The following is a 27,685-nucleotide window of genomic DNA, read 5'->3' on the forward strand; positions in this document are numbered from 1 at the left end:
TATAAATATAAAACATTTATTGCCATGAAAATAGTACAGTGGTGCGCCCCGCACACCCTTAGATAACACAACCGTTATACAGCCCCTGAGTTTAAGCAAGTTAGTGGATTAAAAACATACAAAGTTATTGTGTAACAAAGTACATAAAAATATAACTAGTAAAAACTCCAGGTATAAACAATCGCTTGGTATAATTTTCCAGCAGTTACCAAGACCCAATAGAGCATGTATTCCACACGAGTGATGTTCTATCCTCCATCACAATTAGATACTATAATAAATGTTGCAAATACTCAAATATGGCAAATCTCATAATCCAGAGATCTTCAGTATCACTTTAAAGTGCAGCTAAATCCTGCAAAGAGGTCACCACTGTGCTGCTTTTAGTACATAGCAAAGAAGGAGCAGGGTGCAACCACTGGATGCTGGAAGCTGCTGATCACAGTTCTGGACTTGGTTCCAAGCTCAGGATTTGGCCACATTGTAGACGTACAATACATATAATTTTTTTTTTAAAGTATTCAAATTATTGGTAGAAGAGAATATACACTGAACAAACTATATACATAAGGAATAATCAACACAAATAAGATTTAAAAAGTATTCATATAACACTATAAAAGAGCAAAAGTATCTCAAATGTTAAAGTAAGCCTGCCAATGGGGCTCAAATACGTATTAAAACCTCACATATAAATTACATACCCTGTTCAGTTTTTGATGTGCTTGGTAAACAGGGGCCCGATGCTTACACTGTAATGTAAACACAGAGGATTGTCCAAGAATATATATCCATCTAAACCTGTCTGTATCAGCATGGTTACGATGGGGGGGGGGGGGGGGGGGGGTGAAATGTGCTTTTCAAACCACTATTCTTCAGGTGCCATAAAAGTATCTGGCTAGGTGGTAATCTCCACATCCTTCCTCCTCTCCTGATTGTGAGGACTGCGGTGCACGTGATAACAATGAGAGCATACGCGGACAGGCTGAGAACTGTGAACATGAGGAAGGGATGTTGTATAACCTGAGCAGCGGGAGCAGAAAATCTAAAGAGGAAGAAGAAAAAAAATTATAATATTAAAGTTTACACACAAGATCTAAATTGGTCATTTCAAAGCATAAAGGAACAAACTATGGTTACCTTTCCACAACTCCGACAGTGATGCCGTCTCCGTAATAGAGTGAAGGGTGCACAACAGCTCATGCACTGAGTACTGGCACTGTCTGGAACCCATTCTGGAGGTTCTAGAAGAAAGAAAGAACATCAATATGAGGATCACACAACAACAAAATGCTAGTGAAACTATAAAATGTTGTTATGCAAACTTAGGGAGAACCCTAGTGAAATGACCATAGGCTGTTTGTTCAGTGCCAACTGCATCTTTGGATGCTTAAAGGGGTACAATGGGGGGGGGGGGGGGGGGGGGGAGTTTGCAATCAACTGGTGCCAGAAAGTTATTTCAATTGGTAATTGACCAATACTGGTAATTCAAGATATGGAAGCAGAGCTGTCATTGGTTACTAATCAGATCAGTTTTTTGTATCGGACAGTGTGATAAATCTGGGCTATAATAGTTTACCTTTGTTAGGCCATGCAAGCAGCAACAAGCACACAAAAAGCTAGATCCCTTCCATCTAAGCACTTTCTGAATTACTTTAACAGATACCAACATACCAATGGTTGCTTCCCCAATGTCCTGTTCTCTTTGGCAAGCAGAACAGTCTGGTAAATGAAAGGCTTTTTCAGGTGTTCCTGTAAGAAAAAAGTCGAATCAAAAACAAGCAACTACTTTAATTAGCTCTATACCCCATATACTCATTCTGAAAATAAATACTGAATGACTTCAAAATTCACTCAGCATCTTTCTTGGAAGTACAGTTTACGATTATAATAATACGGGTTACGCTTTAAAGTAGTAATTTTTCCCGATTTTCTGCAAGTAATGACCAGTATTGGTTGATGGTCCATTCACCACACAACTATTAGATGCTCACAGTAGAGATAACTGACTTTTGTATGTACTACTAAGGGCCCCATTACACGGGACGATTATCGTGCCAAAAATAGTTATATTTTTCGAATGTAAACGATAATTGTTCTGTGTAATTGCAGGAAACGATCGAAAAATCGTTTGTGTGTCGATGATCGTTTATTTAAGGCCCTATTCCACGGGACGATTATCGGCAATCGTCCCGTGGAATAGGAGGCAACGATCAGCAGACATCGTTCATGTCGGCTGATTGTTGAAGTCGTTTGTCTTTCAACATGTTGAAAGACAAACGACTTATATAGCAACGATCTGCTGCCGATGCTCCATGTAACAGGAGCAGCGGCAGCAGATCGCCGCTATATCCTATGGGCTGACCGGATGATCAGCGATCACCTGGGCAGCCCTCCCGCACTCACCCGCTCGCTGCTGCCGCGCATAATAGCGGCGGCAGCAAGCTGGGAATGAGGAGCAAACGAGCGCTAATAGCTCTGTCGGCCTGTGTAATAGGGCCTTTAGATCTGAACCTAAAATTATCGTTAATCGTTCGCTGTAATTCCACATTCATTCGCTCAAGTTCCGCATTTGTTCACTAACCGTTCAGTGTATTTGCACATTGTTTTGCTGGGATCAGATGGAGTAAACGATCAGAGTAACAATCACAATAACGATCATCACTAACGACCATCGTTCTGTGTAATATGGTGGACGATTTTAGGTTATCGATAAACATTCTCGTTTGCGATAGTTTATCCTTAAAAATCGCTCTGTGTAATAGGACCCTAAGGGTCCATTTACACAGAAAGATTATCTGCCAAACATTTGAAGCCAAAGCCAGAGACAGACTATAAACAGATTACGTCATAAAGAAAAGCCTGAGATTTCTCCTCTTTTCAAATACATTCCTGGCTTTGGCTTCACATATTTGGCAGATAATCTTTTTGTGTAAATGGGCCCTTCGGATGTTCACATGTTGGAGTTTTAATGCAATGAAGGATGGCAATTAAATGATTACTGCAATGAAATGCTCTATCAATGAATGTGTGAACACAGCCTTGGGTTTTATGAGTGGAGTCTGTAGGCTGCCCTCAAATTCCCACCTGGTGCCCCAGATACTAGCGGCTTCTGATATTTTTAGCAGATGTTTGTGATTTAGCTCCCTTGATCAGCTCAACAAATACCAGGTGGCAGCATTTATTTATCATAGGAATCAGACACTGGTGGTGGAAGTCTGTATACTATCAGATGTGTTGTAATCCAACCTGCCCAATTCTAACATATGGACAGCTATAGTTGAGAATAACAATTTTATTTAGAATATACATATCAGCAAAATAGTAGGAGGAACATGATGCCTGCCTTACTCACCTGTCTCACTTTGTGTATCTGCTTGCTGCCTTGAGCTCACCGTCTCAAATACAGTTTTAAGGATAACACGCAAATCACCAGCAAAGTTAGTCTGCAGCTGGTCAGCAACGCCTGCAAGACAGAACACTACCATCATGCTAGATCCAGGGCTGCAGATTGGTATGATTAAGTGTTAGAGGAAGACTCACCAGCGATGCAAACAAATAGGCGATGCAGCATATCACTGTCACTGCGATACCGGGAACGCACTTCACTCAGCTTTGATCCCCTACAATATAAAGAAGTCATTGTTTGGGAAAATTCACTGTCAGAGCCTATTCATTTTATTTCCTGCTGTACAAGGATATTTTAGCTTTTCATATAAGCAATTTACACTTTTATTATTCTAGATAATGTTTCACAAACCACAATGATTTTGGATTTTGTTTCAAACAGGTCATAAAAACAAATTAACAGAATTATAAAGGTGCAAGTTAAAGTATTCCTGTCATTAAAGGGGTTGTCCAGTGAAAATCATTTTCCTTCTAATCAACTATTTTTAGAAAGTTATATAGATTCGTAATTTACTTCTATATCAGACACTGTGCTCTCTGCTGACATCTGTCCCAGACAGGAACTGTCCAGAGCAGTAGATGTTTTCTATGGGGATTTGCTGCTGCTCTGGACAGTTCCTGTCTCAACATATCAGCTGCGGTATGTCCTGCAGGAAAAGTATGGGAAGACTTGATTTATGATGTCAGGGTCTGTATATAAACAATTGTTAGAATGAGCCAGAGGAAGCATGCAGCTAGCAACCACCACGCCAATTATGGCCACAGCCCTGCCGGTGCCACCCTTATGCAGTTGAAGGGAAAAAAAAAAGCAGATGTCCTGTAGTCAGCCTGGATGTACAGGCCACAACTACACTACATGTGATAATGTCATGCTACTGTCTCACCAAGTTTCTCCACTGGTCTACCAGATGCTGGCATTACACAAATTAATGCTCTACCTAGAAGACCTATTTAATGCCAAAGATGGCATCTGATAAGGAAACAAATCTTGTTTATATAACCATTTACCTGATAGAACATCGGACATGCACATTGCGGAGAATCTCTGCAGGTCGTCTTGTACCATTCTGCAGTTTCACATCTTGGCTTCTCATGTATTCAGAGTCTGCAACACTACTTTGCTGACCACTTATTGTATTCTGCATACATGGGAAGTATGCACTGGATACAGTACCATTACATGTAGCAATGGTACTGTGTGAAAAGTTTGTCCACTGTGTATTTTGGAACGTTTGTTCACTGGCAGATGAGAGCTTTGCATTCACAGATTGGTGACTGTAATCTGGAGAACCTGTGTCACTTGAAGTTGGTGCACATGACGACAGACGTGTGGAAGGACCTTCAGAGGAAGAACACAGGGCTCTCTCCAAGGACAATAGTTCATCCTGAGTCAATATGCAGAGTAGTTCCCTAAAAAGGTAAAAAAAGACATTGTGAATACTTAGAAAAGTAACAGTAAAGCCAAGCTGTACTTAGAGTCTCCAGTATTTTAGCACAGAAGAATGAGTCCAGCTCATCAGAGAATATCTACCCAACTGGTTGACTACAATCTTAAAGGGGTTGGCCACTTTATAGTAAAATAGGTCAGTACAAAGTATTAGTAAGTGTACTCACTGTATATACTGACCGGGGCTCCCTGTGTACCTCAAGAGCTAAAATCAGACTCCCCTTCACCAGGCTGTGCTGCCCTGCTCTGTTTTGTTTCAGTCCATAAAATGGCTGACATGGAGGAGCATGTGACCAGGCCCTGTCCCCTCTGTCCTCCATAGGCATATACAGGCTCAGTGGTGGACACTGGGGGGCGGGGCATGGTCACATGCTCCTCCATGTAAGCAATCTTATGGTCCAAAACACCACAGAGCAGGGCAGCCCAGCCTGGAGGAGAGGAGTCTGATATTAGCTCTATGAGGTACACAGGAAGCTGCTGTCAGTATATACAGTGACCACACTTGCTAATACTGTACACTGAGCATTTTTACTAAAAAGTGGCCAACCCCTTTAATGGAATACATAGTCATGAAGGAAAACTGACATTATCCATTTTCCTATCTTTATTGTATGAGCATGAAAGCAAAGTTATTTATTTTATACATAGAAATGACATGGGACTATGGTATAGAGGGGATATTTCAGTTTTATCAGTGTGGGGTGCTGGGTGCTGCTGTGATCCGGGGGTGGGGGCTGGAGGGTGCCATCAGTGCCATACCATAAAGACAGACCATGCTTCGCCTGGGCCCCTTGGCAGTTGCGTGGTCTGTCTTCATAGTAGCTACGCTACTGACACTCCCAATCAAACGGAAACTACATGGGGCATATGTGGCTGGAATATACGCTACGATAATTTAGTGGTAACAGTAAGAGAAGTCATTTTAAAGCTCTGAATTTTGCAGACAGCAGATTTTCCTACCAACTAAATACAACTGTCCAGTCACCTTATTTTCTTCAGCAAGCCATAAAATGGACTAAAAAGTTCACACATCTCTTCCGGTGGTTTTTCCAAATTCAATGGTCCATCAGGAAATATCAGAAGCCCACTGTAAAAGTTTAAGTTTTCACATTATAGACCCTAAATGCATTAAAAAAAAAAAAAAAAAAAAAAAAAAAAAAAAAAAAAAAAAAACACCACCACCAACACCACAGACATGTATAACAATCTTGGCAACAAGATCCCTTTCAGTAAAGGTCTGAGACTGATACTTTGCCCGCTGTTCTGAACTTCCACTGACATGCTGTGCACACAGGACTGCTCAGCATAGGCAGTGTGCGGAACGGCCATTTTCTGTCCACACGGCACATCAGTGGAAGGTCAGAAGAGGACAGCAGACGGCCCAGGAAATGAAAATTGTGGCGGATTGGGATGGATAAGTATACAGAACTATTCCCCCACAGAATCACAAAAATATACACTGCACAACCCCTTTAAGTCTATTAGACTATTTAAGTAGAATTTTTTTAATATTAGCATTCTTACACTTATCTAGATTCCAAATAGAGATGAGCGAACCTGGAGCATGCTCGAGTCCATCCGAACCCGAACTTTCGGCATTTGATTAGCGGTGGCTGCTGAAGTTGGATAAAGCCCTAAGGCTATGTGGAAAACATGGATATAGTCATTGGCTGTATCCATGTTTCCAGACAACCTTAGAGCTTTATCCAACTTCAGCAGCCACCACTAATCAAATGCAGAATGAACCTGGTTCGCTCATCTCCAATTCTAAATCATTGATAAATGCAAGCCTTTTTAACAGATTTGGTGCATGTTTCCTTGACCATGCTAGAAGCTGGAGTAGATTTCAGACAATTTATGGCAATCCCTGCATACATTTTACATTTTTTTTAAAGAGCAGTGCAAAAAGGTAAATAGTTGACCATAATGTTTGCAGAAACTGAAGCTTGCACAAAAACTTGTGAGTTTTATATGCCAGAAAACATATAAGCTCTAATATATTCCCTAATGTACCTCACTAAACTGTCAGATAAAAGCGAACAAGTACAGCATGCGTATATATATATATGTATATATAAAAACACCCACGCACCTCCTTAATATCAGATCTTACCTGATAATCGCCAAGCGTGGTATGGAAATCATCAACTCTGGTTCACAGTCATCTATCATTTCTTGAGTTAAATATCCTCTTTGTAGCGCTCTATAAAGAAAGCAGAAATACATTGTTTTTTTTCTCTGTTTTACTAGTACACACATGTATAGATCTCAAATCTGGCAATGCTTCTATTCTCCCCAATGCTGCAGTGTGATGGGAGAGAGCAGATGCTAGTAACGAAAGTTCACTTGTCCTTTTACACAAATGCATAATTGCATACGCGTTTTCTTTTGAAATCACAGGTTTTTAGATGAAAAGATAAATGGATATGAAAAAGTCATTAATATGTAATTGCGACCGTTGATGTGGTGCTTGGCTGCCAGGTGGTGTTGTAGCAACTGTGACCGGTCACTTGCTAGGTGGTAGAGTGTGACTGAACTACAAGGGTGGTTGGACAGTGGAGTATAGCTCAGCCAGATGGTATAGTGTTGGGACGCACACAGGTATGAAGGCACACCTGCTTTTAGTTTTTGAGGCTGGCTATACTATTCCCCAATGGTCGTGACCTGCCGGGCTGTGATGGTTTCCTTGGGCGCTTATCACGGTGGTCTGGAGTGGAGTTATGACTCACCTGCACTGTTGGTACCACCACCCACAGAAAGGGGAGATAACCCAAGGACGGTGTAACGGATGTGTAGGTGCTAGTACAATAACCACTGAGTCCCGGTAAAATAAATAAACTCCTCCTTTACTGACGAATATGTTGGCATACAAGTAGACAATCACTTCATACTTGACTCGACTAGATCTGCACCAAGAACTGTAGAGGTTGTGAATGTAAAGTAGCAGTGCTGACTTGGTTGCGTGCTGAGAAGAACAGAGTGAGCTCAAAGAAGTGGAGAGGGACATGATCCTTGGGGCCCACCAAAGAAGAATCGGTAAAAAGCAACATACTGACCCGTGCCCTATTCTGGATTCATCTGGATCTGTGACAACTCCCTTGTCCCCCAATCAGAGCAGGCTATAGAGATGGCACTCCAATGACTGACTGTATTTACTGGTAGTTTGTGCCCATATGATGCAGCTGCACCCCATATAATCATTTTATTACCCCCTTCATCCTCCTGCCGCCCATCATACTACTTCCCCATCCTCCTGCCCCTCTATCATCATATTACTCCCCCTTCATCATCATACTACTACCCCTTCATCCTGCTGCCCTCCATCATACTACTCCCCCCTTCATCTTCCTGCCCTCTATCATCATACTACTCCCCCTTCATCCTCCTCCTACCCTTCCATCATCATATTACTCCCCCCTTCATCCTCCTGCCTTTCCATCATCATAGTACTACCCCTCTCATCCTCCTGCCCTATCATACTACTCCCCCCTTCATCCTCCTGCCCTGCCATCATCATACTACTCCCCCCTTCATCCGCCTGCATCTCTAAGATCATACTACTACCCCTTCATCATAATACTACCACCCCCTTTATCATCATACTACTACCCCTTCATCCTCCTGCCCTTCCATCATCATAGTAGTACCCCTCTCATCCTTTTGTCCTCATCACCATACTACAGCCTCCTTCATCATTCTCCTGCCCCTCCATCTGTATTTAAAAACCAAAAAACAGCTATACCTACCTCACCTGTATGCTTCCTCTAGTCCCCTGCATGAGAGAGATCAGTCACGCCGACAAGGGGCGGGGCTTCCCATGGCAGGGGCAGAGCTTCACGGGTGATACCTAGGACATGGTTTTGCCGGGGCTTGAGTCCAGGTATCCTCGCAGCGCAGCTGAAGACCTGACAGCTGCCGCAGCGTCCGACACATCATTCTATGGCTGTCTGGGGGCCCCAGCTGCTGGACGGTCACTGGGCGTGGGGGGGAGGGGCCCACCGGAGGATCCTCCGGTGGCCCAGTCAGACACTGGAGAGGAATAGGTTGTGAGAGTTCAGAGTAGTGGAGAGGAGTTTGTCTTGAGAGTCCCAACCCAATGTAGTACTGTGCTCTGCCGAAACTTCAGAAGGAGTAGAAGAATACTTGAAGGTTACCTGGTTTCACCTGCGTTGCCAGAGAGTACGTAGGCTCTTGGCTGCTTTGCTCTATCCGGATCCTCTATCTTGTAGGATACTGTCCTGCACTGTGTTTAAGTTGTTAATGGCATAGGTTGGGGTGATCTCTGACTTGTCCTCTCTGTTGGTGTTTAGCACTGCATTATAGGTAGAAGTGTTGCTTTAAAAAAAAGTCTCTGTGTCTTGAATATGTCTGTGCACAACCACACTCCAGACTAGACTACAGACTTTACTACAGCAGGGACTGTCCTGTCTTGAGTCCTCTCTATACAGAAAGTTGGCAAAGACTGACTAAGTGTGGGTCTACACTTACTCTCCCCATGTGCCAACTTACTACAGGGTGTGTAACAGCTCCTGTGAGTAGTGGAGAAGAGAGTGCAAGAAGAAAGAAGGATAGAGGTAGTTGGAAGAGAAGAGTAGCTCTAATTGATGTACAGATCATAAACAAAACAATACCCTTAGTTCACTACAGCTGAGCAATATACATACATGAATACACAGACTACTGACATCTAGTGGTAAAACTTATACATGACTTCATTACCACTTCACTTTGAGTTACAGGCTTTTGCGAGGGGTGTTCAGACTATTAACACCCATTCCGAGTACGATCATAATACACTAGTGATCACTGTCAACGACGAATATTTACACTGAAACACCTAAAAACTATTCATTATGGATGGTCCGAACCAAGTTCGGTCCGGGTTCATACGAACCCGAACTCTCGGTAATGATTCCTGCTGTCTGCCCGGTCCGTGGAGAGGGTGGATACAATGGGAGGACCGCCTGGAAAACTGGGATACAGCGATAGCCATAGGCTGTATCCCAGTTTTCCAGGCGGTCCTCCCGCTGTATCCACCCTCTCCACGGAGCGGGCAGACAGCCGGAATCTGATGCCGAGCGTTCGGGTTCATACAAACCCGAACCTCGGCAGTTTCGGCCATCCCTACTATTAATGATTGTTTTATGCAAAAAAAAAAAAAAAATGCATTTAGATTTTTTTAAAAGTCAATGGAAAAATTTAAAGGGGTTGTACAACAAAAATAGTTTTTCTTTCAAATCAACTGCTGCCATAAAGTGCCAGAGATTTATAATTTACTTCCATTAAAAAATCTCAAGCCTTCCAGTACTTATCAGCTGCTGTATGCCCAGCAGGAAGTTGTATTATTTCCAGTCTGGAGAGCAGGAGAGGTTTTCTATTGGGATTTGCTGCTGCTCTGGACAGTTCCTGACATGGACAGAGGAGGCAACAGAGAGCACTGTGTCAGACAGGAAAGAAAACACCACTTCCTGCAGGACACACAGCAGCTGATAAGTACTGGAAGACTAAGATTTTTTAATAGAAGTAAATTACAAATCTCTGACACTTTATGGCACCAGTTGATTTGAAAGAAAAAAAAAAAAATTGGTGAACAACCCCTTTAATAAAGAATGGATAGAGGGAAAAAAAAAAAAAAAAAAAAAAAAAAAAAAAAAAACACACTGCAAAAATGCAGATTGAACCTGGCCAACTTCATCAGTTTTTTCCATTAAATGAATCTGTTAAATTGTGTATAGCGAGAAAACATGTCAATCATTGGTAGTGGCAAGGGCAGCACAGTTTAATCAGCATTATCAGGGACAGAAAACTAAAAATTGCATGGGTACGCTCGTCAAGGGCAACAGACCATAGCTGACAGGTTTACTTTGGGTTAATCTCCATATTCCTTTCCAGCCCCAGGATATAAACTTTTTGTTAAAATGTAAAAGAGCATGTGTACTGGTATAGGTCACTAAATGTTTAAATAAATCCCAGGGGGTGCCCTGGGTTGCCCTTGATGAGTGTACACATGCAGTCACAGAACGGCCGGTGACAGTAAAGTTCATCCCGGCCAGTACTGCATCAGTGTGCGCCCACATCCCAATTTACCATAGCTGGAGCCACACTCTCCATTGTGCGAGTTGTCAGTGTTGTGCGGCCGCTATTCAATGAACAGCAGTCGCACAAAACTGACATGTCAAGTTTTCCTGCAGCCGCTAGGGATCCAGTCTGGAGTCTATACACTCACTTTATGCGCTTATAGCTCAGTGATGCTTTAACATATGCTAGCGATTCTGAGATGTTTTTTCGTCACATATGGCACTTTAAATAAGTGGCAAAATTTGGTCACTACTTTGTGTGTTTTTTGTGAACATCAAAATATCATGAAAAATGTAAAAAAAATAGCATTTTATGAACTTTGAAATTCTCTGCTTCTAAAAAAAAAGGCGTATCACATAAATCAGTTACTAGGTCACATTACCAATATGTCCTCTTAATTCTGGCTTCATTTCATAAACATATTTTACTTTTTTAGGGTGTTACGGGGCTTAGAAATTTATTAGCAAATTACCACATTTTCGTGAAAGTTTCCAAAACTGATTTTTTTTAGGGACCAGTTCTTTTTTTAAGTTGATTTAGGAGGTTTGTTTACTGGAAACCCCCATAAGTGACCCCATTTTGGACACTAGACACCTTAAAGAATGAATCTAGGGGTATAATAAGCATTTTAACCCTACAGGGGCTGGAGGAAAGTATTCACAATTAGGCCGTAAAAAAATGGAAAATAGAAATTTTCCAATAATATATACGTTTAGATTAAAGTTTCTCATTTTCAAAAGGAACATGAGAGAAAAAGCACCCCAAAATTTGTAACGCAGGTTCTCTTGAGTACTATGGTACCCCATATGTGGGCGTAAACCACTGCATGGGCACACAGCCGGGCTCAGAAGGAAGGGAGCACCAATTAGCTCTTCCATTGCAGATTTTGCTGAAGAAGTTTCCGAGCGCCAGGTGCGTTTGCATAGCCCCTGTAGTGACAGCAGAGAGAAAAAAAACCATAAGTCACCCCATTTTGGAAAGTACACCCCTCAAAGAATTCATCTTGGGGTAGGATGAGCATTTTGACCCCACAGGTGTTAGAGGAAAGTATTCAAAAGTAGACAGTAAAAATGAATTTTTCCAATAATATGTTCGTTTAGTTTGAAAATTTCTCAATTTCACGAGGAAAAAGAAAAAAAAAGTACCCCAAAATTTGTAACGCAGGTTCTCCTGAGTAAAAAGGTACCTCATATGTGGGCATAAACCACTGCATGGGCACACAACGGGGCTCAGAAGGAAAAGAGCGCCAATTAGCTTTTTCAATGCCAATTTTGCTGAAGAAGTTTCTGAGCGCCAGGTGTGTTTGCAGAGCCCCTGTAGTGTCAGCGGAGTAAAATCTCACCATAAGTCACCCCATTTTGGAAAGTGCACCCCTCAAGGAATTCATTTTGGGGTGTGGTGAGCATTTTGACCCCACAGGTATTAGAGGAAAGTATTCAAAAGTAGACAGTAAAAATGAAAAACCCGAATTTTTCCAATAATATGTTCCTTTAGTTTGAAATTTCTCAATTTCACAAGGAACAGGGGAGAAAACTCACCCCAATATATGTAACGCATGTTCTCCTGAGTACAACGGTACCCCATATGTGGGCATAAACCAGTAAAAATGAATTTTTCCAATAATATGTTCGTTTAGTTTGAAAATTTCTCAATTTCACGAGGAAAAAGAGAAAAAAAGTACCCCAAAATCTGTAACGCAGGTTCTCCTGAGTAAAAAGGTACCTCATATGTGGGCATAAACCACTGTATGGGCACACAGCCGGGCTCAGAAAGGAAGGAGCGCCAATTAGCATTTTCCGTGCAGATTTTTCTGAAGAAGTTTCTGAGCGCCGGGTGCTTTTGCAGTGCCGCTGTAATGTCTACAGAATAGAACCCCCCCCCCCCCAAAAAAAAAAAAGTCACCCTATTTTGGAAAGTACACCCCTCAAAGAATTCATCTTGGGGTAGGATGAGCATTTTGACCCCACAGGTATTAGAGGAAAGTATTCAAAATTGGCCAGTAATAATGAAAAACTAGATTTTTTCCAATAATATGTTGGTTTAGTTTGAAATTTCAAAATTTCACAAGGAACAGGAGAAAAACCTGTGGGTGGTTACGGGCAACTTGGGGTGGTTACGGACAATCTGGGGTATTAAGAGGCAACCTGGGGTATTGAGAGGCAACCTGGGGTGGTTACAAGAAACTTGGGTTAGTTACAGGCAACCTGGGCTGGTTACGGGCAACGTCGGGTGGATACGGACAACCTGCTGTGGTTACAGACAATCTAGGGTGGTTACAGGCAACGTGGGGTGGTTACGGATAAACTGAAGTCCTTATAGGTAATCTGCGGTGGGTACGGGCAATCTGGAGGGGGTCATTCGCAATTTGAGGTGGTCAGAGGCAAGGTGCGGTGGTTGTGTGCAATCTGGGGGGTTACATGTAATCTGGCATGATTACGGGCAAGCTGGGGTGGTTATGCGCAACCTGCAGTGGTTAGGGGCAACCTGGGGGGGTTACAGACAATCTAGGATTGTTACGGATAAACTGAAGTGCTTATAGGTAATCTGGGTTGGGTACATGTAATTTGGGGTGGTTACAGGCAATCTGGAGGGGGTCACTGGCAATGTGCGGTGGTTAGGGGCACCTCCGGTGGCGGAGAGCATGGGTGTTTCATTAATTTTTACTACAAGATCACTGAACAGATATACTCTGTTCACAGTGATGGTGGCGGCCATCTTGGATCTGATGGCTGCCGCGGGGAGGGGGTGGTTAATGACTGGGGCACTAGGGGGGCTGATCTGGGGTCTGATTTTACTTATTTCATCTCCCCACACCCCCGCACGGTGGGGGGAGATGAAATACAGCGGCGGCACCGGCCCATTACTAAGGGGTTAATGAGGGTCAGCTGTGGGATCGCAGCCGATTCTCATTACCTCCGGTGCTTTACTCAGAGGAGAGCGGGATCGCTATCTCTGCAGCGATCCCGCTCTCATCATAAAGCCCCCCTCAGTCAGGAACGTATATATAGATTCCTACTGCACGGGGTATGTGCAATAGGAACGTATATATATATATATATATACACACACACACACACACACGTTACTGACGTGAAGGGGTTAATCACGGCCGTTGTTGCAAATCGTCAATGTTACGTTGTGGGAAGTAGCCTTAAGTGGCAACCACCAGAAATAAAGGACCTGGGCTCTTGCCTTGCTCGGCCGGTCTTTGAAAAGATCATACCGGCTGGTACTGATGATCTTTGCAGCTGCACAGTTCTGATGCGCTCACATCAGAGCTTCCCACTGCACACTATGGAACGTGCGGCTGGAGCCGCTCGCTCCATAGTGTGCACTAACAGGGTTATCTGCAGCCGCTATTCACTGAATGTCAGTTTTCTATGGAGCCGCGAGAGATCCCGGACGGAGCGTATACTAAGTGTATAGACTCGAGCCGGGATTCCATAGAAGACAAGGCAACGTATCTTTGCGGGAAAAGTACGGGCGTTGTCAATTGCAACAACGGCCGTACTTTTACGAAAATATGCATTGTGTAAACATAGCCTTAGGGTATGTGCACACTACGGAACTGCGGCGGAAATTTACTCATTGATATTTTGAAGCTTAATCTGCCCTCCGCCCACAGAATTGACAGGGTCGTGCTAGGCGGCCCTCAGTTTTATAGGCAATATTGTTCATAGCTGCTCCTAAGGTTGGGTATTTCTTGAGCAATAACTATTTTGCAACTTGCAGCTTAAAATGCTTACCTTGAAACCGTCTCACAAAAAAGTACGGCTACTTCCTGCTGCTCGTAGATTTCTTCAGGAGACTTTATACTGACCACCAGTGACATATACCTGCCAGATATCAGACGAAATGATTAAAGAAGGGAAATACTAAAAAGGGCAGACTAGTGCTCATTTTCCTCTTAAAATCTTTTTGTTTCTAAGCTTTCTTAAAGAAAAACTTTGTCACCAATAGCAACCAAGTATGGCATTTCATAAAGTCCCATTGACTCACAGCTAACATCTGTCCACAGCATTTTTACTAAAATTTTAGCCTGTGTGAAACCAGCCTTAGACAGTTTCACAAATCTCCCATTGACTTCTATGGGAAAAAGTTTTCCAGGTTTGCTCTGTGCATGTAGGGAAGGAGCAACACTATGAGCATCATGTATTATGAATGGTGGATAAGGATTGTATAAGGTGGAGGCTTCTATGCAGCATTTACATGAGGCACAGCCTCAATATTGGCTACATTCTTACTTTTAAGCAAACATGGTCAATCAAGAGTTCTAGTTTTCTAAGAAATTTCCATTTACATAATTCCCTTTAAGAGCATTGCACGGGTAGTCTAGCCAAGTATAGTATGATATTTGCAAGCTGCTGTCTGTCCAAGAAATATTGTGGCATACACATTACAACAGTATTAGGAGATACGCACCTCAACTCAAACTCTGCACACAGGTTGTCATACTGTAGCATAGCTTTGTGGGTCGATTCTGGGTATATGCCAGGATCTTCAAGGCTTTGTTCCCTTAGAACTCTTCTCAGGCATTCCAGACTCTGAAGCAACTCTCTGGCTAGTGGTCGGAGTAGAATTCCATCTGCCTCTTCCACTTCAACATACGTACCGCCAACCAAAAGCTTGAAAAAAAACAAAACAAAACAAAACAAAAAAAACATATATATTGATACAACTATATCATGGCCCAAATACTATGAGGATTAACCATTGCGTTCACACACAACTATACCTCAGCAGCAAAGAGGAGATGAGTGGTCATAGTATTATTAACAATGTCATCAGGGAACTTGAGGTGGTAGTCTCTCTGCCTCCTCTTTGTTGGTACACACTTCTCCAGAATCTGCTCCAGTATGGCAAGCATGCGTTCCTGCAAGCAGAAACAAGATTCCAAAAGACAAGTTGGTCAAGTTGATTGTTTGAAATACCTTTGCTCTGAAGGTTGAAGGGGTATACTGTTTTAGTAAAAACATGGCTGCTGTCTGCTAAAAACAGCACCACACCTATTGCAAGGTTGTGTGTTGTATTGCCGCGAGTCCAGCGGAGCTGCAAATCTGGATGGAACTACGATAAAGGAGTGGTGCCACTTTGTTTTGTTTTTTTGTTTGTTTTTCTTTAAGACTGCCATGTTTTTCTAATGATAGATCATCCCCTTTAATGACAAAGTAACCAGAAAGTCACAACCTATAACAGTCATGCCTGACAAGTCATACAGCAAAGGCATGAACACAGGAGTTGTGTGCAATCATATGACCAGTTTTTACTTAAAGAGTCACTGTCGTATTTTTTATTTTTTTTTTGCAGAAATCAATAGTCCAGGCGATTTTAAGAAACTTTGTAATTGGGTTTATTAGCCAAATCTGCCATTATCTGCATGTAAAAAGCCTTTTCCCAGGTCCCCCCCTCCTTCCTCTTTTTCATCCACTCTGAAAAATCTGAAAATTGTGACTTGTTGCATCAGACGTACCCTGTCTGTTCTAGGGAGAGGGGAGGGGGGAGGAGGAAGGAGGGAGTTAGCCGGCAGCAGAAAGCAGATAACAGAGGATTACAGGCAGGGAGCTGGGTGACAGCTGTAATCCGAGCTCAGACAGGTCACTGGTGACTGTCACAGGAGATATCCCGTGAGGGATTTGTAGATTAACTCTTTGTTGTCCTGTTTTGGTCTTTTCTTTAGCTCTCTCCATAGGAGAACAATGAAGACAGGGGGGAGAGCTTCAAACTGCTTTTGCATGATAAAAATGCATTTTTCGGATAATAAACCCAATTACAAAGTTTCTTAAAATAGCCTGGACTATTGATTTCTGCAAAAAAAAAAAAAAATTCATGACAGTGACACTTTAAATTGGCACATTTCCAAAAAACAGCAGCCGATCTGGGCAGGAGGGAATGTAATACATAGTTACATAGTTAATACGGTTGAAAAAAGACACATGTCCATCAAGTTCAACCAAGGAGGGGATGGATACAGGGAAGGGGGAGGGGTGATACTATGCATTTATATTATTTTGGTCTAAGAACTTGTCTAGACCGGTTTTGAAGCCCTCTACTGTTTTTGCTGTGACCAGATCCTGTGGTAGACTGTTCCACAGAGAGTGGAGTCCAAACCTTCCTTTCCCCGTGTCCATGCCCCCCCGATATGCAGCTATGAGCTTCACTACTTAGTTTGCTGCCTTTCCCGTCTCACTGCAGGAACAGTCTCTATTTTAGCTCTATGGAGCCTGTCTTATGAACTGTTTAACCATGTATTAACTATGAATAGTATATAGACATTTCACCAATTGACAAATGCAGCATGAGAATGTAAGAGGTCATCCAGCTCATGAATTACAAGGACTGACTTACCTGGCTGTTGTGTAACTGGCTGAGCAGGACCAAATAGTTCTGAGGATCCTTCCGCACATCAAGGCACTGTAATTCATGTACAATTGCACTTACTTCCTCATCAATATAAAAGAACTTGGCCAGCAGACGGGGATCTGACTTCTGTGGAGAAATGACAGTAATGGGTCATCATCCAAACTAACACTGTGCAGGGAATGACTCCCCAGTACCCTCACATTGGATATCCAGCTGTAATTTCACCTAAAAGCCCAGTGTGTATTCCACTATGCCATGATCATAGTGTCCTGTATACCACTTACACCTTCTTTTAAAGCCATTTTGGGCAAAATGCGTGTTGGGGGTCGAGGTAAAATCCCAGTGTTGGGTCACTTGATCGCATTGTTACCTTTTTTGTTGTTACAGGATACATATGCAAATATATCTGTGGGAATTATTGTGATAGTACATTTCAGGAGGCTTTACTGCCACAGTTACTTGTTTTTACATAGTGTATACACAGCGTAACTTTTTGAATGATTGCACTTTATTCCTGATTATTTTTGTACATGACCCTCTCTTACACACCAGACTCCCTGACTGTTTTTATGCATTTTAATGTTTTAATATTGGACAAAATAAGGCAATTGGTTTTATATCTATTATGTTGTATAATTATACTATATATATATATATATATATATATATATATATATATATATATATATATATACACACACACATACACAAGATTATATATATATATATTTATATTACACACATACATACACACACACGGCCGTGTAATATGGCCCAGAGCCAGACAGCTCTGTCAACATCTATCAGAGAATAAAGGGGTCAGGAGGAGGTGATTTTAGAACAAACAAAGGTATATGTTTGTGAAAAAGACCAGACTATGGATATCCTGCTCTACTTGCACCAATCTTTTCACTTACTTCTATGGCACACATAGGAGCTGTGGCCACTAAACTGAATGGGCGGACACATGATGGAAAATGCAGTGGTTAAAACTTTACTGTACACCAAATATACAATGAAATGTTAATATAAAGCTATTTACTGGCCACTAGTCCCAAGACAGAGCTCCCTGATAAGATGGTGATGTCACCAGTAAGTGAAACATACAAGTTTGTCAGCAAAAAAAAAAAAAAAAAAAAAAAAACACACAACATAAGGCACATTTATCATCTGCACATTTTTTCCTGTGATGGGCTAAAACTCACAGACCTTCCTCAAAATGTATCATTAGGGACACTGGCCTTGATGAATCTTTGACTTTTATTGTAAGCATTTTTTTTGCTCCAAGCAGCTACTACTCTTCTATTAAAATGTGACTTCATCTAGAGGTCTCTGGGAGCTAGTTCCATTCCTCTCCGGGGCATCAATTCATTCATTCTAATGGCTCCCAGAGACTGATATATAGCTGGCCATGAAGCACTGGAGGCCGTCCCTCTGCCCCCCAGTGTGACGAAACCCCCTTCCCTCTGTGATGTGGCTCCATTAAAATCGGAAATAGACAGTCGCTCTTTACTGGGCCTATTACACGTCCCAATAATCGTTTAACGAGGGCTGCATGGACATCAGCTGACAGGCCGCTCAGCCAATCACTTGCCGTGGTGGTCCCAGCTCAGACAGGCCACTCTGAAGCTGGAGCACGCGGGACCCGGGGAGAAGCGCGCAAGAGGAGCCCTGCAGCCTAGATAGTTAATGTAAATCGTCAGTCGCCGGCCGTGCACTGCTATTACACGTAGCGATGCGCGGTCGGCACCGGACAATTATAGGTCTAAACCTTTATCAATGATCAGCCGATATTGTTGTCATCAGCTGATCGTTGTGTTTATTACACAGAGCTGATTATCGTTCCGTGTAATAGGGCCCTTACTATTGGTAACATGCTAGCCACCTTTTTGCTCATGTCATCCAAGGGCAAGAACTTTCCTACACAGTCACAATGTGCTAATCATATCACTGCTTGCTTTTAGAGTGCTGGCCCTTTGTATAAGCGCCGCTTATCTCCTCCACACCCTATAATAGTATAAGTGCAATGCTTTTCATACGGAGCCACCCAGTTGTTGGTGAGGTGCAGCTAGGGAGGCTGTCATGGAGAGGAGAGGCTTCAGGCATCAGTCTGCAAATACGTATGCCATAATTTTTTCTCAGCAACTATTTTAAATATGATGGAGTATGTGTCAGGTCACTTGTGGAAATGTGCCTATAATCCACAATGCAAATCAACCTCATTGGATGGGGCTATTCTATGTACAAAACCGTGGCAGAATACTTGGCCAAAATTGGGCAAATAGGTGTCAGAAATCAGAGGCTATACTTTGTACAGGGTGTTTTTCCAGCAGTGAATAAGTACAGTGCATAGCATACACATTCCCCATTATTTCACAGGTCTCTCGGGTTGTGGCGATTTACCAACATAACTGACTGCTTTTGTGTCTATTTGACTGTTCTACCGGATTAAGCTCTGGGTTAGATTTATTAGAAAGATATGGGTAAATTGTTAAATAATTTTTGGCATAGACTATAGCTGTGTTCACTGGAGGAACAATGGGCATCTGTATTATCAGGGATTAGCTGGCAGAATTATCTGTAGTCTGACAGGGAAAATAGTACAAGAGATATCACCTATTGAGACCTGCCTGATAAAGATATCATTAGTGAGCACAGACGTACACACATCACAAGCTAATGAAGTTCTTATTAACTTGACTTCTTTTTTTTCATATCAGTAATTTGCAAGACTGGACTTTTCCCCTTCAAGAGAAAGTAAAATACAGAAAGCATGTCTGCCCTAACATGAGAACATGAGCAGCACAACATGAATCAGTCGTCTGGCAGGTTAAACAAGAAACTATGATAAAGCAGAGCTCTGCAAGAATCACAGCAGGGTCATGTTTCTATCCAAGGCTTTAGGGCTGGGTGTTCATACTTTCATAAGCGCATCACAATGAGTGTCATACAATCCGGTGAGCAGCAGCATGTCAATACAGGTTCCAGATGAAAAATAAAACATTGTCAATTTATATAGTCAAGATGGAAAAGGAACAAACTTTATTAAAATTGTATAATTTATTTTTAAAGCCAACCTGCATTGAGAACTATATTAGCCTTTTGTTACTTTATGCTTCTTATAGCATTTTTATGGGGGTCAAATTTACAGGAACCATGTTAAGGCTTATATTTAGGCAGTGCATCCAAGGTCTACATGCCAAGCATATACCAACAAAATGGTCTGCTGATGTATACTTCATAGCCTGTAGCACTTGTGAGTCCAATAAAATAAAATTATGTATTTGGGAAATAGTAATAATAAAGTCCATATTTAGTCTATGTTGGATCCATTGGCCTAAATAGGCCCTCTGCATGTACGCCCTGTTATATGTATATGTCTGTATAGGTAGGCTAACCTTTCTGCTGGTATGCTAATGTACAATGCTGACATACTAGCCTGCAATGTGGAATGAGCCTAAGCCGCTATGGAACTGTATTTTGTCACACAGCAAAAGACCTGTCAGTTCGAGTCATTAAAGGACAACTCCCGTGTTTTTCCCTTAACTAACACACATTACAAAGTTATATAACTTTGTAATGTGTGTTTGTCATCTGCCTGGAGCCGTTCCGCCTATCAACCCCCCCCCCCCCCCCCCCCCCGAAGTAAAAAGAAACTATACTAACACTCTTCTACCGCCACCATTTTGTAATGTCATCATAAGTGGGGGGCGGGCCTGGTCTTCCACTTCTTCCTTTGGAATGAATGGGCGCGAAAAAGCTGCCGGTGCGCGTGTGCACCAGCAGCCTTTTCATTGGCTGGAATGCATCACATGGTTTCCAGCTTGCTTAGCTCTGACTGGTTGAGAAAGCTGGAATCCATGCGATGCGATCCAGCCAATAAAAAGGCTGCCGATGCACACACGCATTGGCAGCCTTTTCGCTCTCGTTCATGCCACAGGAACCCGGAAGTAACGAAGATCTGAAGACGCGGATGGGGTTGACAGGGACCGCGGCCGGCAGGATTTTCGAATGGCAATTGACTCAAGAGTATAGGATCTGTGTCTGTTAGTGTTTTTTTTTTTTCCTGACAGAGTTGTCCTTTAAAATTATGTGCAGGCCATGACCTGCACCCCTAATACGGTCATGTGAAACCAGACTAAGAATATGTTCACACACCCTAAAGGGAAAGAAGAATACGACTGTAACCTTTAGGTAAAAACACAATGTATTTTCACTGTAGTAATACTCTATATTTAAGTCAATGGGAAATTGTCCGGCAGTGCACTCACAGTATAGAAATAGCCGGGCACCGCAGACCAGAGCAGTGCGATGCAGGACTCTGCACTGGAACCGGGGAGGTAAGTGGACGTAGCTGCCTTCTTCTTCCCCGGCCATAGCGAGAAAAGCCCTCCCGCCTGGAGTACCCCTTTAAATCTTCACATCTTCTGGCATCATTTGGCTCCATAGGGTCCATGGATTACGAAGCGTGAGAATAAGGCCTAAAAAGATTGAAAGAGCCAGTAATCTGTGTTCATACTGAAGACTGGGACTGCCCTGAAAGAACCAAGTGCAAACTATGCAAGATCTAAGGCTAGAATTCAGACATATGCACTACAAGGTTCTCATTGGAGATATGCAAGTAGGCATCATGGGAGTACTTCTTTTTAAGTGGTATTTCAGTCTCAACATTTACGGCCCATCCACAGAGTATATACGCTGTGTCTGATGACTGCAGGTCCTGAACATGGCCTGAAAGCTGAAAAAAAAAAAACTAAACAAGCAGTACTTCACTTGTCTCCTGTAGAGTTCTTTGTTCAATAGGAAGAATTTGGAAACGAGTCCTCTGAAATATGAGGACTTACAAAGTAGCCAGGTAAATTAGTTACCAAATCTTTCATAGCAAATAATTGTGAGTACAAAAAGCTTAGAGAGCCAGATTAAAAATGTGGACACCAAAGGCTACACTCCAAATGTCTGTGTTTAAAGGGCAAACAGTACATAGGATAGTGTCTACTCCGAAAACAATAACTATCCCATCAATCATAGGTGTCCTTGAGATATTTTACAAACTAAATCCCTCTTCAACCATCTATATTTATTTAGGGCGTGGCAAAATTTATCGTTTTGCATGAAACAAATCCATCCAAACTGTGTGAACACAGACGTGCAGAATATAGGCTCCAGTGTAGGTATTCTCAACTGAGCAAATATAGTATTTTGAATTTCCAAATGATGGAAACAGAAAGTGTACCAGAAGATTGTGTCAACTCTAAAGTCTTCTGTTTTCATGATCTCTACATTTTGCCGTTAAAAAATATATATATATTTGCTGTACACTGACAATGGAGAGGAGGAAATAAAAATTCACCACCTGGTCATCATCTCCAGCAGTTCCATAGAAAATGAATGGAACTGCAGATCACTCACTGTCCTACATCTCAAAGGTATAATATATTACCCCTCCCCAAAGAGCACAGGAAGATTTGGCCACAACTAACAGTCAGCTTGAGGGTCTGTTCACACTACAGAGTTAGCGCACAATTTCAAGCGGAGTCCATGATATGTCAATCCTTTTGCAGGTGATGGAGTGCATGTGAAACATCCTATTGAATCAATGGGACAGACGGAACTTCAAGCGTAGTATGCAGCGCAGGCTCCCCTCGAAATTCTGCACTAATTCCACAGTGTAAACATACCCTAAAACTGAGACTTCCTGTTCTGTCTGTGGATGAGAAGGAGGAGGCTGCTGTAAAGTGATTAGTACATAATTAAAACAACAAGTGATACCAGTAGATAGCACAAGTATAACACAATAGCAGATCCCTGTGAAATTACCTCTTCAAAAGGTAACAGCATGCTCAGTAATGTTTTACATTCATCTTAAGGGGACAGGTTCTGTCTATTGTCATCTATGTCCATGACGCCTGCTGTAAAGTATGTCTCTTAGTGCTGTTAAAAACTGATGTGTACATAAGATTACACAAAAGCATAGTAGATTACAAACCAAAAAAAAAAAAAAAAAAATATTACCATGCTTTTTTTTTTTTTTTTTTTTTCTCTTCAATATGCGGATGCAGAGGGAAGCTTGCCAAAATGTATTTGAAGTTTCCATGGAAAAGGCAAAGCACAAGGAATTATGCTGGGTCATCCGCTGATCATAGCGCCCTTTACATGTTCAGACAATAATTTGCCTGTATAAAGGGGCTTTAAATCCTTAAAGCGTAACTGTCATTTCAGGGTCATTTTTCTGAAAACATTAAATATCAACAGTACAAGCGATTTTAAGAAACTCTGTAATAGGTTTTATGTACTAAAAGAGTTTCCTTCTGGACTGAAAAAGCAATCTCCCAGCCTCCCCCCTCACATCAAATGAAGCAGGATTTCTGTCTCCATTATGTGGCTATGGAGAGGGGAGGGGCTGTTAGGAGTGACTGAGCATGGAGCAGTCCTGCACAGCACAACACCCTGCAATCTTCTCTCAGTAAGTTCATAGATAAGCACTGACCTTTCTGACCCCAGAATCCTGCGGTTTAGGTGCCCAGAGAGTCTACAAACAGCTGACCTTCATGTCACCTCTTCCTGCTCCCTCATCTCCCTCAGCCCCTCCCCCCTTCATAGGCTTACAATAGAGAGAGCAGAGCCCGTCTTCACTGGCTTCTCTGTAATGAAGACGTGTTTGCCTAATAATGCACAGATATGAAGTCAGGGGGGGAGGCTGGGAGATTGATTCTTGAGTACAGAAGGAGGCTTTTTTGGCTGATGAAACCTATTACAAAGTTTCTTAAAATTGCTTATACTACTGATTTCTGCAATAAAAAAAAAAAAAAACATGACAGTTACGCTTTAAAGGGGTAGTGCACCAAAAAATGTTTTCTTTCAAATCAACTGCTGCCATGAAGTGCCAGAGATTTGTAATTTACTTCTATTAAAAAATCTCAAGCCTTCCAGTACTTATCAGCTGCTGTATGCCCAGCAGGAAGTGGTGTTTTCTTTCCTGTTTGACACAGTGCTCTCTGTTGCCTCCTCTGTCCATGTCAAGAACTCTCCAGAGAAGGAGCAAATCCCCATAGAAAACCTCTCCTGCTCTCCAGACTGGAAATAATACCACTTCCTGCTGGGCATACAGCAGCTGATAAGTACTGGAAGGCTTGAGATTTTTTAATAGAAGTAAATTACAAATCTCTGGCACTTCATGGCAGCAGTTGATTTGAAAGAAAATTTTTTTGGGTGCACTACCCCTTTAAGGCTGGGTTCACACTACGTATATTTCAGTCAGTATTGTGGTCCTCATATTGCAACCAAAACCAGGAGTGGATTGAAAACACAGAAAGGCTCTGTCCACACAATGGTGAAATTGAGTGGATGGCCGCCATATAACAGTAAATAACGGCCATTATTTCAATATAACAGCCGTTGTTTTAAAATAACAGCAAATAATTGCCATTAAATGGCGTCCATCCACTCAATTTCAACATTGTGTGAACAGATCCTTTCTGTGTTTTCAATCCACTCCTGGTTTTGGTTGCAATATGAGGACCACAATACTGACTGAAATATACGTAGTGTGAACCCGGCCTAAGGGTGCAAGTTTGTCTGTACACAAACAGTTGATAAAGATATGTTTTGGCTACACAGACACCCTGTGTACATTATCCACTCTCCTGCTTACTCAGAGCTTTTACAGCCTGTTTGCAAACACAGATATACACTTAGCGCCCTATTACACCACCGGATATTTGACAATTATTTTTTTAAGCCAAAGCAAGGAATGGATTTGAAGAGAGGAGAAATCTCAGTCTTTAATAGTCCGTTCCTGGCTTTGGTTGCAAAAATCTCCATAGATACAAAATGTAGATCAGAGCTGTCAAACTCAAATACACAAAGGGGGAGATTTATCAAAGGGTGTGAAATTTAGACTGGTGCAAACTGCCCACAGCAACCAATCACAGCTCAGCTTTTAGCTCTGTTGAAAGGAAAGAGGAGCTGTGATTGGTTGCTGTGGGCAGTTTGCACCAGTCTAAATTTTACACCCTTAAATCTCTCCCAAACGGCCTAAATTTAAAAAATTGGACAAAGTCACAGGTCAACCTTGATTTTTATTGAAGTGTGCAGCTTTTCTGCCCATAGTGTCGTGTGTCTACTCCATAACATAGTTGCCCCCATACAGTAGTTCCCCCTTTATTCCCACATGCAGTAGGCAATGCCATAATAGTGCCCCACATGGTAATCAGCCTCCTCCAACAGTGCCCCACATAGAGGAAAGTCAGCAGACACCCCCCCCCCCCCCCCCCCCCGCCCACCAAGAATAGGCTTAACTTACCTCTCCTGGCTCCCATGCTGCAGGACAGGTGATGATGTCACCATGCTGTCTGCACTGGGACACGGCTCACTCACTTTTAGGGTGCAGGCCTAAAACTGTCTGCAGCCTAGAAGACTATAATATGGTTGGTCTGGGTGGCTATTTGTACCACCCATATTATAATTTGTTGCATGTTCTATCGGCGGCCAACTTCAATTGATTTCCTTTGCGTGCTATAAAATATTGGCACCGTGGGCCAGAGTTTGACTTTCCTTGTGGAAAGTCAGAAGAGGCAACAAGTCAGGGAGAGAACACCAATCAAAACTTTTGACCCTCTGAGGTTACAGTGTAATACATTTTTTGCTGGTATCCCTACTTTTAACTAGAGACATAAAAAACATGAACGTAATAGGATCCAACACTGCTACAGAAAAAAAACCTAAAATATGCAGCTGAGGCATAGTCAGGCCCCCCTGATAGTCAATGGGCATGCCATATTACCAGCTACTTTATTATGGGGGGCTCTGCGTGACCCCCAGAGGTGTAATAGGCTGTTGGAGTTGCAGTTGTGCAACAGCTGGTGAGCACTGTTTTATGAGGCGTAAATCCATATTACGTCTGGCCTACATGGTTAGGTATGCAGACACACCGGTCCCCAGCACAGCGTGATGTAAGCGTGCCTTCACTTCCTCATTGCCATGTTACGCTAAGGACATGCTCCATGATGATGAATGGATGGTCACAAGCAGGGGGGTCACTCACTGCCCAGCCTGGTGCCCAGCTCACTCCTCAGGGCAGAGTACTGTACATGGGAACATAACACCAAGCCTGCAGGTCAGGGTGATGCCCAGTGCAGCAGGTGGGCAGATCCAGTCTTGTGGCATCATCATTAGTCAGGTGGCTCCCTATAGATACAAGCCCATTGCCTCTCAGCACTAGCTGCCCCAGTGCCCACACACACTACCCCTGCTGCCCCTGTGCCCACACACACTACCCCTGTGCCCACACACACTACCCCTGCTGCCTCTTTGCCCACACATACTACCCCTGTGCCCCCACACACACACACACACTACCTCTGTGCCCACACACACTACCCCTGCTGCCTCTTTGCCCACACACACACACACACACACACACACTATCCCTGTGGCCACACACACACACACACACACACACACACACACTACCCCTGCTGCCTCTTTGCCCCCACACACACACTATCCCTGTGCCCCCCCCACACACCCTACCCCTGCTGCCTCTTTGCCCACACATACTACCCCTGTGCCCCCCCCCACACACACACACACACACTACCCCTGTGCCCACACACACTACCCCTGCTGCCTCTTTGCCCACACACACACACACACACACTATCCCTGTGGCCACACACACACACACACACTACCCCTGCTGCCTCTTTGCCCCCACACACACACTATCCCTGTGCCCCCCCTACACACCCTACCCCTGCTGCCTCTTTGCCCACACACACACACACACACACACACACACACACACAACTATCCCTGTGCCCCCCCCACACACACACACACACACACACACACTACCCCTGCTGCCTCTTCGCCCCCACACACACTATCCCTGTGCCCCCCCCACACACACACACTACCCCTGCTGCCTCTTTGCCCACACACACACACTATCCCTGTGCCCAAACACACACACACACACACACACACACTACCCCTGCTGCCCCTGTGCCCACACATACTACCCCTGTGCCCCTGTGCCCACACACACTACCCCTGTGCCCACACACACACACTACCCCTGCTTATGGGGGTAATGGGAACAAAGGCAGCACATGTGCCCGGCTCCATTGTCCACAGCCCTGGAACAGGTCTAACAAGTTGTGCACACTGCTGAGGGACGATGGACACAGTCACAGCATCACCAGAGAGGAGGACAACAAAGCTCAGCAGCTACAGGGGCACAGGAGAGAGCACAGCTACGTGTCACCCGCCTACCTTGGGTCCCTTCAGCCACCTCCGCACCACAGAGGGTAACATGGTCCCGTCCTGTCTCCAGCGCAGACTACTGCTCCTCCGCTGCCCGTCACAGCATGACCGCCCTCACACCTCACT

General features: G+C 43.2%; 1 protein-coding gene across 1 annotated transcript; it reads right to left on the reverse strand.

The window, feature by feature from the left end:
- LOC138792960 (lateral signaling target protein 2 homolog) lies at positions 1–27,685 on the reverse strand. Its single transcript, XM_069971142.1, has 13 exons — positions 27,569–27,685; positions 17,279–17,419; positions 15,669–15,806; positions 15,356–15,558; positions 14,680–14,769; positions 6,969–7,058; positions 5,841–5,942; positions 4,417–4,818; positions 3,544–3,623; positions 3,356–3,466; positions 1,675–1,752; positions 1,141–1,244; positions 1–1,045 (listed from the first exon to the last, which is right to left on the reverse strand). Exons 1-13 carry the CDS (start codon positions 27,608–27,610, stop codon positions 899–901), a joined length of 1,728 nt encoding a protein of 575 aa, XP_069827243.1. The 5' UTR covers positions 27,611–27,685; the 3' UTR covers positions 1–898.

This window comes from Dendropsophus ebraccatus, chromosome 1, assembly GCF_027789765.1.
Source record: "Dendropsophus ebraccatus isolate aDenEbr1 chromosome 1, aDenEbr1.pat, whole genome shotgun sequence".
Taxonomy (NCBI): Eukaryota; Metazoa; Chordata; class Amphibia; order Anura; family Hylidae; genus Dendropsophus; species Dendropsophus ebraccatus.

What these genes read in the sequence shown, in the direction of transcription:
- LOC138792960 (XM_069971142.1), bottom strand. Translation starts at nt 27,610, where the DNA reads ATGTTACCCTCTGTGGTGCGGAGGTGGCTGAAGGGACCCAAG. An exon ending in ATCTCCTCTTTGCTGCTGAG is followed by an intron (nt 15,559 to 15,668) that starts GTATAGTTGTGT and finishes TTTTTTTTCAAG; the next exon opens with CTTTTGGTTGGCGGTACGTA. An exon ending in CCACGCTTGGCGATTATCAG is followed by an intron (nt 5,943 to 6,968) that starts GTAAGATCTGAT and finishes AAACTTTTACAG; the next exon opens with TGGGCTTCTGATATTTCCTG.